This window comes from Cuculus canorus, chromosome 1 (assembly GCF_017976375.1).
Source record: "Cuculus canorus isolate bCucCan1 chromosome 1, bCucCan1.pri, whole genome shotgun sequence".
In the NCBI taxonomy this organism is placed as follows: domain Eukaryota; kingdom Metazoa; phylum Chordata; class Aves; order Cuculiformes; family Cuculidae; genus Cuculus; species Cuculus canorus.
The window spans coordinates 63,723,620-63,737,575 of NC_071401.1; the positions used below are offsets into that span (position 1 = coordinate 63,723,620).

The 13,956-nt window shown below is 38.1% G+C and overlaps 1 protein-coding gene across 1 annotated transcript in view; it reads left to right on the top strand.

Moving 5' to 3' along the window:
- The window catches only part of SEPTIN10 (septin 10), a 28,941-nt gene extending 19,297 nt beyond the window's left edge, over positions 1-9,644 (top strand). Inside the window, exons 8-10 of the mRNA XM_054080898.1 lie at positions 4,602-4,734; positions 7,389-7,579; positions 8,775-9,644. Coding sequence (XP_053936873.1) covers positions 4,602-4,734; positions 7,389-7,579; positions 8,775-8,790 — 340 coding nt within the window. The 3' untranslated portion in view covers positions 8,791-9,644. The remainder of the gene's footprint in view (positions 1-4,601; positions 4,735-7,388; positions 7,580-8,774) is intronic.
- Positions 9,645-13,956: the final 4,312 nt, after the last annotated feature.

Consider the following 13,956-nt stretch of genomic DNA (forward strand, 5'->3'; position numbering starts at 1 on the left):
ATAGAAAACATCTCTTCCCATAGAGGAATTTACTGGGAATGGGACTTTCCCATTTTGCTGACTTGTAAATTGAAATATCTTTCAGAATAGAGACTATCCTGTTCTAGGCAAAAATGTGTTATTAAATTGTCATCCTCTTTGTCGTTAAACATATTTGCAATTTATACACATGGATTCTAAGAGCTGTACTATTAAAGTATAGTTAATATTGAATAGCAGTGCATGACTGATGATTAAAATTTTATGCTACTTGTGTAAATACTAATTGCATTGCGTGTTGAGAAGTCGTATTTGGTGCCTGTGATGTGGCTGTCTACATACTAAATTTGGTAATCTGAATTGGGTTATTTTATGTAAATTTAGAAAATTTCTGCTAGACTTGAATAATTAGCTAATTTTACTGTACTGGGGTTTATAGCATTTGAACATTGACACTTGAGTAGGTAACATGCACTGCCTTTTGGCATGTCATGAAAAAACTGCCTATGGTGTTCCTGTACCACTCTTTTGGATTTAAAAGTACAACAGTAGTTTATTCATCCAAAATTCTACACCATGACAATGCAAACCCAGTAATTCTTGTGTTTTCACCTAACTTGTGAGATAGGTTGTGGGCAGACATCTGTTGGGTTTGTTGTGGGCAGAGAGTTGGGTTTGTTCAGCCTGGAGAAGAGAAGGCTCTGAGGAGACCTTATAGAGACCTTCCAGTACCTGAAGGGGCTACAAGAAAGCTGGGGAGGGACTGTTCACAAAGGCTTGCAGTGACAGGACGAGGAGCAATGGGCATAAACTGAAGAGGGGTAGATTTGGACTAGGCATAAGGAAGAATTTCCTTGTGAGGAGTCGTGAGGCACTGGCACAGGTTGCCCAGGGAAGCTGTGGATGCCCCATCCCTGGAGGTGTCCAAGGCCAGGTTGGATGGGGCTTTGGGCAACCTGATCTAGTGGGATGTGTCCCTGCCCGTGGCAGGGGGGTTGAAACTAGATGATCTTAAAGGTCCCTTCCAACCAACACTATTCTATGTGAAAAAACATTTTGGCAAACTTTTTAAAATGGGAGGCATGGAAAGAGAGAGTTTCAGCACACAACAGATAACTATATTTGCATTTTTATTAATAGTTATGAGGAGGGAGAATAAAGATGATAGTTTTCTGAAGTGACTGTCTTCTGTACAATTCTAAAATTACCTGTTGCCTAATCCTATCTTATTTGTTAATTTGTATTATAATAACTTTTTAATAGATTTACAGTTGCATTCTAAGAATTAACTTTTTCATTAACCAGATTTCCAGGGAAAATTAAGTTCATATGATCAGTCTGTTGGTCTCTCCCTAATAACTCTCCATTTTCACACTTAGGAAAGTGCTGGATGCTCCCAGGGCGTTACATGATTAGTGCTCTGACTGCAGAAAAAGCAGATGACCTCTGCTCCAACCAGTTTTTGGCCAGACGGTGTGCATTTGTTGTCAGTAAATCATTACCTCTAAATGAACTACTGTCTTTTGAAACTTAGGAGCTTGGCATTTTATCAAACCATTATTGATTTAAATTGGATATCAATAATTATCATAACTTAATAAGTAGCAGGGAGTTTCAAGAATCTCATTCATATACCTTGCAAATACGATATACAAAACTTTTTTATGAAGAGTTCAGTCTTATAGTGGGGTATGATTCCAAAAGAGCATGAGAAATACAGTCATGTATTTACCATGTCAGATTAAAATATTAAATGTGGTAAACCACTTTAAAAATGAAGAATTCACCATATAGTGCTTCAGGGAATAAATGGAATACCATCTAAGTCTAAATTTAGTCATATAGGTATGATTTCGTTTCTAAGCCATGAAAAGCAGCCACTTAGGAATGGGCTTGGAAAACCTGTTATGGCAAAATTTATGTAATTAAGTCAATGGATAGCAGAGTATTTGGAGGTGTGTGTGATGTATTCATTTTATGCTGTATCCATTGGATGTAAAATGCAGGACGTGCTTTTATTCTGACTTTTTAATACTTAAAATTGGGATTTGCATTTCTTTGTTGTTGGGAAAGTAAAGATGGACCTCTTTTTTTTTGTGTGGATGATCTGGTCCTGCCTTTTTGATGGTCCAATTATGTCCACTAGAAACATGAATTCCTAGTTTTACATCAGTCGCAGGAAGAGATAATTGCTGGGATGTCCTGAATGGAAAAACTGGAGATAGTTGAAAACAGAAATCTGAACATGAAGAGTGCTTCCAGCCAAACAAACTTCTAGATATGCACACACCCCTAATAAGCTTAGATGTTTGCAGGGTAGAAGAGGTTTACTGCTCTTTTGAAGTTGACATTTTGCAAGTCCATTTTCCAATCTAAGCTGTTTTGTTGCATAAGGCAGCATTCTTGTTTCGAAATAAGAAAACTAATAGGCAAAGGTCTCTTGAAAGAAAAGCCAGAGATTGATATTCCGGGTGTATGCTAGCATATTTGGATTCTGTGATGTTAATTGTTCTCCGGTTTAGTTGTTTTTCTGTGCTCATTTTTACAATTTGTTCTTCATTGTAATTGACATATGTTAAACATAATTGTAATGTCAACATCTTGGTTTCTCAGTACCTGACCAATCGTATATTCCATGCTTGTTTTCACCCTGAAACTGGGTTATTCAGACCTTGCAGTTCTTGAATAAAAACACGTTTCTTTTTCAGTCTGTTTTGAGGATGATGACAGAAAGCCAGGAAGGATTTATTGATGTTAATAAATTCAAAAGTAGAGGAAGGTTGATAGGACTCTGTCTTTTCTAAGAAAGGAAACCTGATATCGGAAAGGCCATAAGACATCTTCCTTTGCAAGTTACTTGGCGGCAGAGTTCATCTGACCAACTGCAGACCTTTGCATTTGAGCTAAATATTTTAACCTCCTTGTGGTAAGACTGAACTACATCCAGTGTGTGTTTTTCATGCTTCCACTGGGAAAAGAGTAATTTAGATCTACCATGTCCTTAGTGTTGCTTAATATCAACTTAGGTAGTTCACTGAGTCAAGGCACCACTAAAAAGAGTTAACTTTTAATCTTTTTAGTTTTTCTGATATGCCTTCATTGATAGTCAAATGTTATGCAAAAAGTTGCAAGTGTTGTTTTCAAATTTGAAATCTTTTTAAAATTTAAATGAACAAGCTGTAAAATACTGTGTAAATATCTGTGCAGTTCAAAGCTTTGTGTTCCACTGAGAGTTGGATTCACTTCAATCAGAGTCTTTCTTTAGGAACATAATATGTTTAATTTGCATCTTTATGTTTAAACTTACATATTCTGAGTCTTATGCAGATAAAAAATCTGTATGTCACAGCCATTCTTCTGTAGAAAGGTAAGTGATAGTGCTATTATGAGACATGCAATGGGTTAGTAAGGTGGAGGCTTTCTTCACAATCCCCTTCCTCCAAAATCTCAATAACAATACATTATTTAAATGATTATCTTTAACATCTTAATTTTGCAAGTGTATTTGTAAAGTTTACAATTCTAGGGGTCCAACCTAAAATGAGGAAACCTGTGAATTTTCATAATATGCTCTATGAGAAGCAGTGAAACCAGTCTTCAAGTAAATGAAAAAGTGTTTCACTGTGAGTAATGGATGCAGTAAATTTGAAAAGATTGGCTTAAGATCTGGTGAACTATTTTCCCCTCCTCCACAGACCTCATAAAACCACAGACTGTTTGGAACATTATGTTGCAAATATGCCAAATGCAGAAGAAAGAAGTTATTTTAATTTTATCTTTGTGATTTCCAGAGCAATTCAGTCCAGAGGGAGAGGGGTGATTTAAAAAAAAACCCACTTCTATTTCTCTTCTTCCTTATACATGTAATTTGATTACTTAGTTAATACGGTATTTTCAAAGTCTAATATTTTAATCTTTTACTAATTTCAAGACAAAATTGCTTTTACGTGATAAACTAGCTTAGGTTGGGTCTAAAGATGTCCATGTCATGAAATGAAGGTGTAATTTCAGCACGTTAGCTTAGTCTCGCGTTTGCTTTAGTGGCTTCATTGCACCCAAAGCAGCATGTTAGCTAGCAGAACTGACACAGGGCTCAAAACTACATTTAGGGAGATTGCCAGCACTTGAAAAACCTGTGCTTTATTGTTTTCACAGGTGGTGTCTAAACTTAAGATAGTGTAAATTATTATACAATAATGTTTGTAATCTCCTACTTTAAGACTGAGATTTCACAATGCAGAAATTTTGGGAGATTTTTTTTCTGGTAATTTTTGTGTCTTATTGATAAGTAACTTGAAGAAAAAGATTCTGTATGTTGGAGGCAGAAAGTTATAACTTAAGTCTTTTAGAGCAGCAGATTCTTAAGATGCAGTATTTACTTTGTAATGTAAATTGCCCAGGAGCTGTAAGTGTAAATAATTTTACTGAGGATTGTTTACTTAAATAAAAATTCATAAAGTTATTGCTTCTGTTTAGGTGTCTTTATGAATTTTTTATGTGGGGAGCTGTAAAAATTAATATTTCACATGAATGTTAATTGTTTAAATAATGTGCCAGATTGTTGGGTTTCCATATTGAATAAAGTAGCATACTGGAGACTTGCTTACATTTTTGGACTTCAGTCTACAGGAAGCCTATGAGGCAAAGAGGCATGAGTTCTACCTTGAAATGCAAAGAAAAGAGGAGGAGATGAGACAACAGTTTGTGCAGAGAGTGAAAGAGAAAGAAGTCATGTTGAAAGAAGCAGAGCAACAGGTAAGCATCCCTGTCTTGTGTTTGTTTACTGAGTTTTGGAACAGTTAAATTATTAGCAAAATTTCAACTGGTTGATATTTATAATTTCCTAATATTTTGAGGGCAGTAATGCTTAAAATCAGAAGCAGACTTATACAGATTGATGGGATTAACATACTGATCAGGAAACAAGATCACAAATCTTAGAAGGAGTGGCAGGGGGAAGTGAAGCTGTTTAGTCTGGGAGGCTGAGGGGACACCTTGTCACTGCAGCTACCTGAAAGGAGATGGTAGAGAGGTGGTGCTGGTCTCTTCTCCCAAGTATTGAGTGATAGGATGAGGGAAAGTGGCCTCAAGTTGCACCAAGGTAGGTTTAGATTGGTTATTAGGAAAGATTTCTTCACTGAAAGGATTGTCAAGCATTGAAACAGGCTGCTTAGGGGAGTGGTGGAGTCACCACCCTTGGAGGTATTTAAAAGCCATGTAGGTATGTTGCTTAGGGACATGGTTTAGTGGTGGCTTGGCAGTGTTAGGTTTACAGCTGGACATGGTGATCTTAAAGGTCTTTTACAATCTAAAGGTTGCTATGATTCTATAAATGGCAGTCTTTTTTTTGGAAGTAGGGAGCTTATGGTCTAAAAGCCGTGGCGTATAGCTGGGATAAGTCAGTAGAGTAGGAAGTGATACTGTGAAGTAAGAGGGTGATGAGTGGTTGCATATTTCTTTGTCTTCTGTAGCAGTATGCTGAGAAATATTAGTATGCCATAGCAGCACACTGTGTTGTTCCGTGAAAACCAAGATTTCGGGAAAGAATCCCATGGATTGTTTTTCAGCCGAAGAGACTGGGGCATCTGTGTTTATATGACCTCCAGGTTCAGTTATTAAGTATAAGCTCAACTCTCATATTGAGAGCTTGGGAAGTGGGGGGGAAGCGTTGTTTTTGTTGTTCTTGTTTTGATTTTAAAATCTCATCTATTCTCAGCTTCCTTAAAGAACATTTGGGTATGTGGAACATTTCTTGAATACGTTGTTGAAGATTTAGTCCTATTAAGCTGGACTGGCAAAGAAGTATCTTCTTACCTACTTTCTGCCAGACTCTGTCACAGTCATTCTTATTTCTATTCAAACACCGGTTTGATAGAAACTGGAAACCTGTGTATATTTATTAATATTATTTTCTGTACCTCAGCCTCCCAGCAAAGGTGTTGGAGTTTGTGAGGTGTTCAGATGCATGTTTTAAGTAAGAAGGCCTAATACTTTGTTTTCTAAATCTGTTAAGTGCTCTGTCCTACTTGTGGAGAAAAACAGGTTCAATCCATGGCCATATTCAAAGTAGCTTCAGTTTGATCTTACTCATTATGTGATTTACTTCGTTGTTTTTCTTCTGTGATTTATTTCAGGCAGTTTGTTAGCTCTGCATATTGCAATCAAATTATGGATATTAGTTTTCCCACTTCCTCATGTGGAAAAGTGATCACGCAGTCACTCTTAAAGAACATTTGTCATATACCTTTGCTGCTGATTCTCTGAGAAGTATGTATGTGTATCTGGAGACTAAAGGAAAACAGGGTTTTCTGTTGTACTTAAGATTGCTTTTGCGTCCTTCATTTTGGGGAAGTTTGTAAGTGCAATGTGCAGCATTACCACTCCCAAGATTTACAGTCATCTAGGACCTTGAAGCTTCTACCCTGAATGTTTTTATTGGTACATGTGTTTTTGTAAGTGCCTCTGTTAATGATTGCAATGGAATAAATAAATTAATAGCATACATACGTAAACACAGACACATTTATAAAATCTGACAGCTTGACTGTGTAGAACAGGCATCTGTTACATTTATAATGTTAGTTGTTTCTTAGCTCTTTCTTTGCAAAAGACGGAAATCAGCCTGTCTGACTTGTATAGATGTATAGCTGCGTTCAGATTGAGTTACAACAATAGAGGTGGGTGCACACACAGCATTCTAGGAGAGTTTGTGTAGGAAAATGGGAGATGAGGAAGGGTGAAGTACCCTTTGATTGTCATGCACAACTTCACAGTAAGTTTAAACTGATGGAAGTGCATCTAGAGAACAAAATCCATTAATATGTCAAAAGAACAACCAAAAAACAATTACGACAGAAAAGCAGTTAATTTCTGGCAGCCAACAAGTAACTCCCTCAACCAGACTTCCTCTGTGTGTGTGCGCATATTAGTATGTCAATGTAATTAACATACATATTAAAATAATATATATATTAAAATACATACTTGTATAGCTAATGTGCATATGATTCCGTGCCCAGTTGCTTTTAGGGAATTAGATTCTACTCTAGAATTCTGATCTAATACTTCTGTTGGTAATTGTTTCCTCGCTAAAGGCCTCCTTGGTTTTGATACAATAAACATATAGTAAAATCTAGTAGTAAATCTAATATTCACTTCATGCCTTTAATGATTTCCACTTGTACTTTTTCTGTGCATTAGCCTTGCTTCTATGAGAACAATTTGATGTTATTCTCTGGATTGCTGTTTTTTAGTCTTAATAGTTTTAGGAGAAAATTGCAAGTTCTCATGAATTTTAACACAAGTTGAGGTAGGTTTTACTGTTCCATTGCAGAAGGTTTTTGTATTGTGGTATCGCCACCTTGTGTTACTAGATGGAAATATTATTTGATTGTGCTTTCTTTAAACAGATACAGACTAAATTTGAACATCGTATGCTAATGCATCAAGAAGTGAAACTGAAATTAGAGAGAAAGAAAAAAGCTCTAGAAGATGAAATAGCTATGTTTATTGAGAAGAAAGCTAATGCTGAATTACTCCAGTCACAGGCATCTGTCTCTACTCCTGTTGTTAGTTTGAAGAGAGACAAAGATCGCAAAAAGTAAGTGCTGGTGCTGGTCATCAGAGGTAGTAATAAAAAAATTCTTCACATATCACTCTTGTAATGTGAATTCCAGTAATCTTTTAGAAAAGATACAAACGTGCTCCTGTTCTGTTAGGAAGACAGAAGTGTGTAAAATACCGTCATGCTTGGATCACTGGCTCTAAGATGTACCTTTAGAGTAATTGCTGTGTGTTCTATGAGCATTCTTTCTTATTCTTTTTTTCCTCTTTTTCCATGAAGGAAACAAGGTTTTCAACTTGAAATTCTGTGATTTGATGTCAGAGATGAAGAGAATGTGAATGTTTGCTAACAGCGAGAGGGAGAACTTAGAGAGGGAGAGAAATTCACCCAGGACATTTCAGAAATTTGATTACTGCACTCAGGTTTTGAATGTAGGATATGTTAGTTTTATGAAGCAATTTGCTGCTGTTCCATAATACTAGTCGTGTCTTTCTAGTACAGATTTTTGAGAGGAGAGAGATTGATAAAATTGTCTGTAAAATTACACCAAGTGTAGAATATGACATGATAAACATTTTACTTTCTTCCTTCGCACACACTTCTTTATTTTTCCACTCTCAAAGGAAAAGCTTGAATAAATTGTGAAATTTCAGAAACGTATTCAAAATTAGTCTCCAGAATAACATAACCAACTTCTTCATATATAAACATTGAATTAAATATTAGTATATAAGCATTAAATTAAATAAAATTATTTTTTTTCTCCTTCAAACCCAGATGTCAATTAACTTATTGAATTTCTTTTCTGATAGGTTACAACTTTACTGTAGATAAGATTTTGTTGATTAATATCTTGCTGCATTTGAAAGCAGATTTTTTTTGTATAGAAATTATTCATAACTGCTATATTATGAAAAACTGTAGAAGCTAGAGGGATGCATGTATTTCCACAAATATCATCGAGATACTTGATGTTTTTGGGGTGTATGCTAGCAGTCTGCTGGGTTTTTTTGCCAAAATTGATTGCATTTCAGGTAACATTACTGAGTTCCTTTTCTTAGGCTCCTTTTCCTGGAATTACATATGAAAGCAGAATTCTTTGTTACAGAAGTCACTATCTTCACTATAATGAGTAACTCTCAACTCCAGAAAATTTTAGATTTGTTTTCTCTGTTTTAGCATCTTTTCTTCAGAATATGTTGCAGTTTATATACTTCCTTTTGTTTTTCAGTCTCAGCTTTACATAATACTGATGACAGAAGAAACAATATTTATAATTTCTCTTGAGGAAGCAATGATTCACGTCGTGCTTTCAGAGGTGTAAGAGCTGCAGCTTCTTATGGAAAAAGGATCTGGAAAATATCTGTTGTTGCTGCTTGCTCAAAAGAATAATTTTGAAGTATGATCTGCATACATACAGTGCAGAGATTGCTGTCATTGCCATCATGGACTTTCTATTACAAGTCTACCTTGATATGCACTTGCCTTACATATATGTGTAGCCAACTTGCTTTCATTTTAAGTGCACTGTACCAAAGAAAATTACTCTGCTATAAGCAGTTCTATTCATAATATGAATGCTGTAGTGCAAAAGTATTCAGTGAATATATCCACTGTAACCTTTCTAAGGAGTTATTTTCATATTGTATGGTATATTAGTCTATTAAATATTATTTAATACAACTTTTGACATAATTCAACCATTTACTAATTTCACTGACAGCTTTTGGTTTCTAGGCTTTTATGTACAAGCACTGTCCTAAATTTCAGATGCAATCTCTATAACCAGAATTTATTGATATTTTTGCAGTGCTGTACTGTTGCATTATAATTTATCTGACATTACTAATTTAATACGGAAAGTGCCTATAACTTTTTGATGCTTGTGACTGTGGTGTTCAGTTACAACAGAAGCTGAACTTTATGGAAACTATTAGCTACAAGAGCTTCAGGTTAAAACAAGTTCAAAATATTTTTTTATATTTTCAGTAGCCATGATGACTAACGGGAAACTGTAAGAGGCGCAGTTCTCTGAAGTTTTGTGTGACTTTGTAAAAATGAAAAGCTAACTTGATAGAAATAAAATACATTGGTTTTGCTTGTGTGTTTCTGTTGTATTTCCTCTCCCTCCTCACTTCCTCTCCCTCCCATCTCATTAAAAACAATGGGTAAGGTTTCATGTTGGTCTGAAAAATATAAATGTGTTGCATCTCTTTTGAATGACTTGAGACTTATTGATTGGAAAAAATAGGTGATTTGTGCATACTGTGCAAGAAAGGTAATATGACTCGTGATATACCTCTTGCATATCACTGAACTTATCATAGAATCATGGAATATCTCAGGTTGGAAGGGATGCATAAGGATCAAGTCCAGATCCCTGCTTCTCACGGGACAATTTCAAACTAAACCATATGACCAAGGGCAGACACTCCTTCAACTCATGACAGACTCGCTGCTGTTACTACTGCCCTAAGGAGCCTGTTCCAGTGACCAACTTCACCTCCTATTTTTCTCACCCAGTAACCTGTATCATTGTAAGATTGTTTTCCTTCAATTCTGTAGCAACGGGAAGGAATAGATACTAAAATATGCAAATGCTTCATTGACTGGGAAAAAGTCAAAATGTTAATTCAATTGGCTCCATGGGCACAGCAGGCTGTAGCACAGGGAGGGAGTGATTAAGAGGAGACCCATTTAGCCTGCACACTCAGCCAGCGTATTATAGATGCTTCTTTCAAGAGAAGAAAATGGGCCAGGGCCAGGCCTTGTGACTGCTGTCTGATGGCTCCTTCCTGAGCAAAATGTAGCTTGATGAAAGATTGTACATTTTTGTTTGGCTTTGTACCATCGACTGGGTCATTTGCATCTGTTTGATTAGAAACAAGGAGTACAGCCTCCTTGAAGGAGGTAACATCCAAATGAAAAAAAAAAATAAAAAAATCCTTTTTTGATCTGAGCAGTAGGTTTGCAAGCGTTATCAAGTAATCTTGAACAGGATATAATTACAATTGAGTGATGTGTACTGTCAGCACTTGGTTCTCCTGTCTTGGATTATCCCAGTCACTGATGTTAGCTCAAGCACAGCTCTTCATGAGCATTACAAAACTGCATCAAAAGACAGACTTAGCTGTCTATAGTGTAACCACTTTGCTGAGGACAAAGCCTGAGATGGTTAAGTACTGTTTGACCTAGATAGCTCCATCACTGGCCAGTACTAGAGGATGTGCTTTGCTTTTGACAGCTGGGAACCATGAATAGTACCATATGAATACCACGTGTCTTGGTCACTATTGGTTTATGTTCAGTTGCACATGTTGGCCATGCAGGACTCAGCAGCAAAATAAAACCGGTGTTAGCACCTGTGCCAGGTCTCTGGAACAGGTGACAGTTAAAGGGTGTTTGTTCAGTTATTGCACAAAGTGATATAGCATGAAATGAGAGAGACAGTGAGTTTTTTCTCTGTTCCCTGATATTCATTTAAGCAGTGGAAATCATCTGTAAGTATGGGAGATTCCATAGTTGTTGTATTTAAGTTTGCCTGATGATGGGGTGTCAGATAAGCACTCAAGTGCACCTGACAGCCTGACAGTTGCATGCAGTTCAAAGAATTACAATGGAACAATCATAGATTGTTCAACAACTAACAGTATCTCGTGAAAGTAGAGAATGAATAGTGGTAGCAAATGAAAATGTAGATGCCTCACTGTAGTTTATCTTAACTAGGTACCTTTTAATTGAGCACTTCAGAGAGGTTTATCCTGCAGATGAAATGATTCCAGGACCATTTATTAAGGTCTCTGTTGTTAAGGTACTTCCTGCAAGCAGCTACTGCAAGATTGTTTATGGCCTTTATAAGTTGGAGGCATTTAACTTTTTAGATCCTTTCCTTAGGATACTTCCCATATATATTTTGTATATTTATTCTTAACTGTATCTATAAAATTACTTTGCCATGAGAAGACACAGCTGGGATGTCTAAGTGGGTTTACTTTAAATCTCCTCCTGCTAACAGTATAGCACTGCCTGCATATTTGGAGTCAGAATCAGATTTGCATTGTGAAAATAGGTAGAGAATACTGCATTTCAAAAGTTAAGAATGTATGGACATTGGGAACAAGGATGGGCAAATGGGAGTGGCATGAAGATATTGTTTGCCACTGCAGGGAGAAAATTCATGTGGCCAAAGCTCAATTAGGGTTCAAGCTGGCCAGCACTGAAGGATGACAAGGATGACAAAAGGGGCTTTTTAAAATATGTTAGCAGCAAAAGGAGGATCAGAGATACCATTGGTCCATTGCTTGATGAGGCTGGTCAACTCACAAACAGGGTTGTAGACAAAGCAGTGATGTTTGATGCCTGCTTTGCCTGTCTTCACCACTAATGATGGCCTGTGGGGTGCCTGGAGCCCTGTGTTGAAAGATGGTGGCTGGGGCGATGATAAACTCCCAGCCAAACCTGAACTTGTTTGAGACTTGCTGCTCTAGCTTTTTGTGCATAAATCTATAGGACCCAATGGGATTTGTCCCAGGGTACTGAAAAAACTGGCCGATGTTATTGTGGGACCTCTGTCCATTATTTTTCAATGGTTTTGGGAGCCTGGAGAGGTCCCAGTTGACTTACAAAGGTCACAGTTGTTAACAAAGGCTTGTAGTGATAGGACAAGGGGCAATGGGTAGAAACTGGAGAGGGGCAGATTTAGGCTAAACATTAGGAAGGTGGGAAGGCACTGGCACAGGTTGCCCAGGGAAGCTGTGGATGCCCCATCCCTGGAGGTGTTCAAGGCCAGGTTGGATGGGCCTTGGTCAGCCTGATCTAGTGGGACGTGTCCCTCCCATGACAGGGGGGTTGGAGCTAGTGGAACTAGCTAATCTTTAAGGTCCCTTCCAACCCAAACTATTCTATGATTCCATGATTCTGTGACTGGAAGCTGGCCAGTGTCTCAAGAAGGGTAAGAAGGAAGACCCTGGTATTTACAGGCCTCTCAATCTCACTTAAGTTCCTGGTAAAATTGCAGAGGTTACTGGGAGTCATAGCCCTATTCATTCGTCATAGCCAGCAGGGTTCATGAGGGGAAAGTCCTGCCTAACTAACTTAGTTTCCTTTTACAGCAAGGTCACCCATTTGGTTGACCAAGGGAAGCCAGTAGATGTTGTGGGGTTGGATTTTAGCTTTGCTTCTGGACAAAATGTCCAGCACGCAACTAGACCAGTCTGTAATATGCTGGGTGAAAAGTTGACTGACAGGTTGGGCTTAAAGAGTTATAGTAAATGAGGTTACATCAGGCTGGCAGGCAGTGGGGTTCCACAGGGCTCAGTTTTAGGGCCAGTGCTCTTTAATGGTCTATAAATGATCCTGATGCAGGAATTGAATGCTCATTAAGTTTGCCAATGATACTAAATTGGGAGGAGCTGTAGTCTCCATTTAGGGCAGAGAGACATTATAGAGAGATCTGAATAGGCTAGAGAGCTGGGCAATTATCAACCATATGAAATGTAACAAGAGGAAGTATTGGTTTCTCTACTTGGAATGGTGTAGTCCTCGTTCTACATACAAGTTAGGGGACATAAGGCTGGAGAGCAGCCTCCAGAAAGAGATCTGGGGGTTTGGGGTGATGGCGAGTTGAATATGAGTCAACAGTGTGTCCTGTCAGCCAAAAGGGCCAACTGTGCCCTGAGGTGCATCAAGCACAGCACAGCTAATGGGCCGAGGGAGGTGATTGTCCCCCTCTGCACTGCACCGATGCGGCCCCACCTCAAGCACTGCGAGCAGTCTTGGATGCCTCAGTGTAAGGAGGATACTAGACTATTGGACGTGTCCAGGAGAGGGTGACCAAGGTGGTAAAGGGCCTTGAGGGCAAGAGTTACAAGGAGTAGCTGAGGTCAATTGGTTTGTTCAGCCTGGAGAAGGCTTGGGGTTGACCTCATTGCAGTCTGCGGCATCCTCAAGGGGAGCAGCAGAGGGGGAGGTGCTGATTTCTCTCTCTCTGGTGAACTGTGATAGGAAGAAGGGAATGGAAATTCAGATTGGATATTAGGAAAAGGTTCTTCACAGAGAGGGTAGTCAGTCCTGGGAACAGGTTCCCCGAGGCAGTGGTCCCAGCACCAAGCCTGTTAGAGTTCAAGGAGGGTCTGGACAATGCTCTTTGTCATATGGTTTAGTTTTTGAGTAGTCCTGTGAGGAGCAGGGAGCCGGACTCCATGATCATATTAGGTCCCTTCCAACTTGAGATATTTTATGATTCTATGATTTTAACCTATGGAAACATAAGCCTCTTCTGTAACAGCAACAACACGATCTCTGTATAGAAGGGAAAATACTCAAAAGAAAATGACTAATTTTTCCAAGACTTATGTGAAGACTCGTGTAATTCACATTCAGTGCATCACTGCGAAAGGTAATTTAGTGTAATT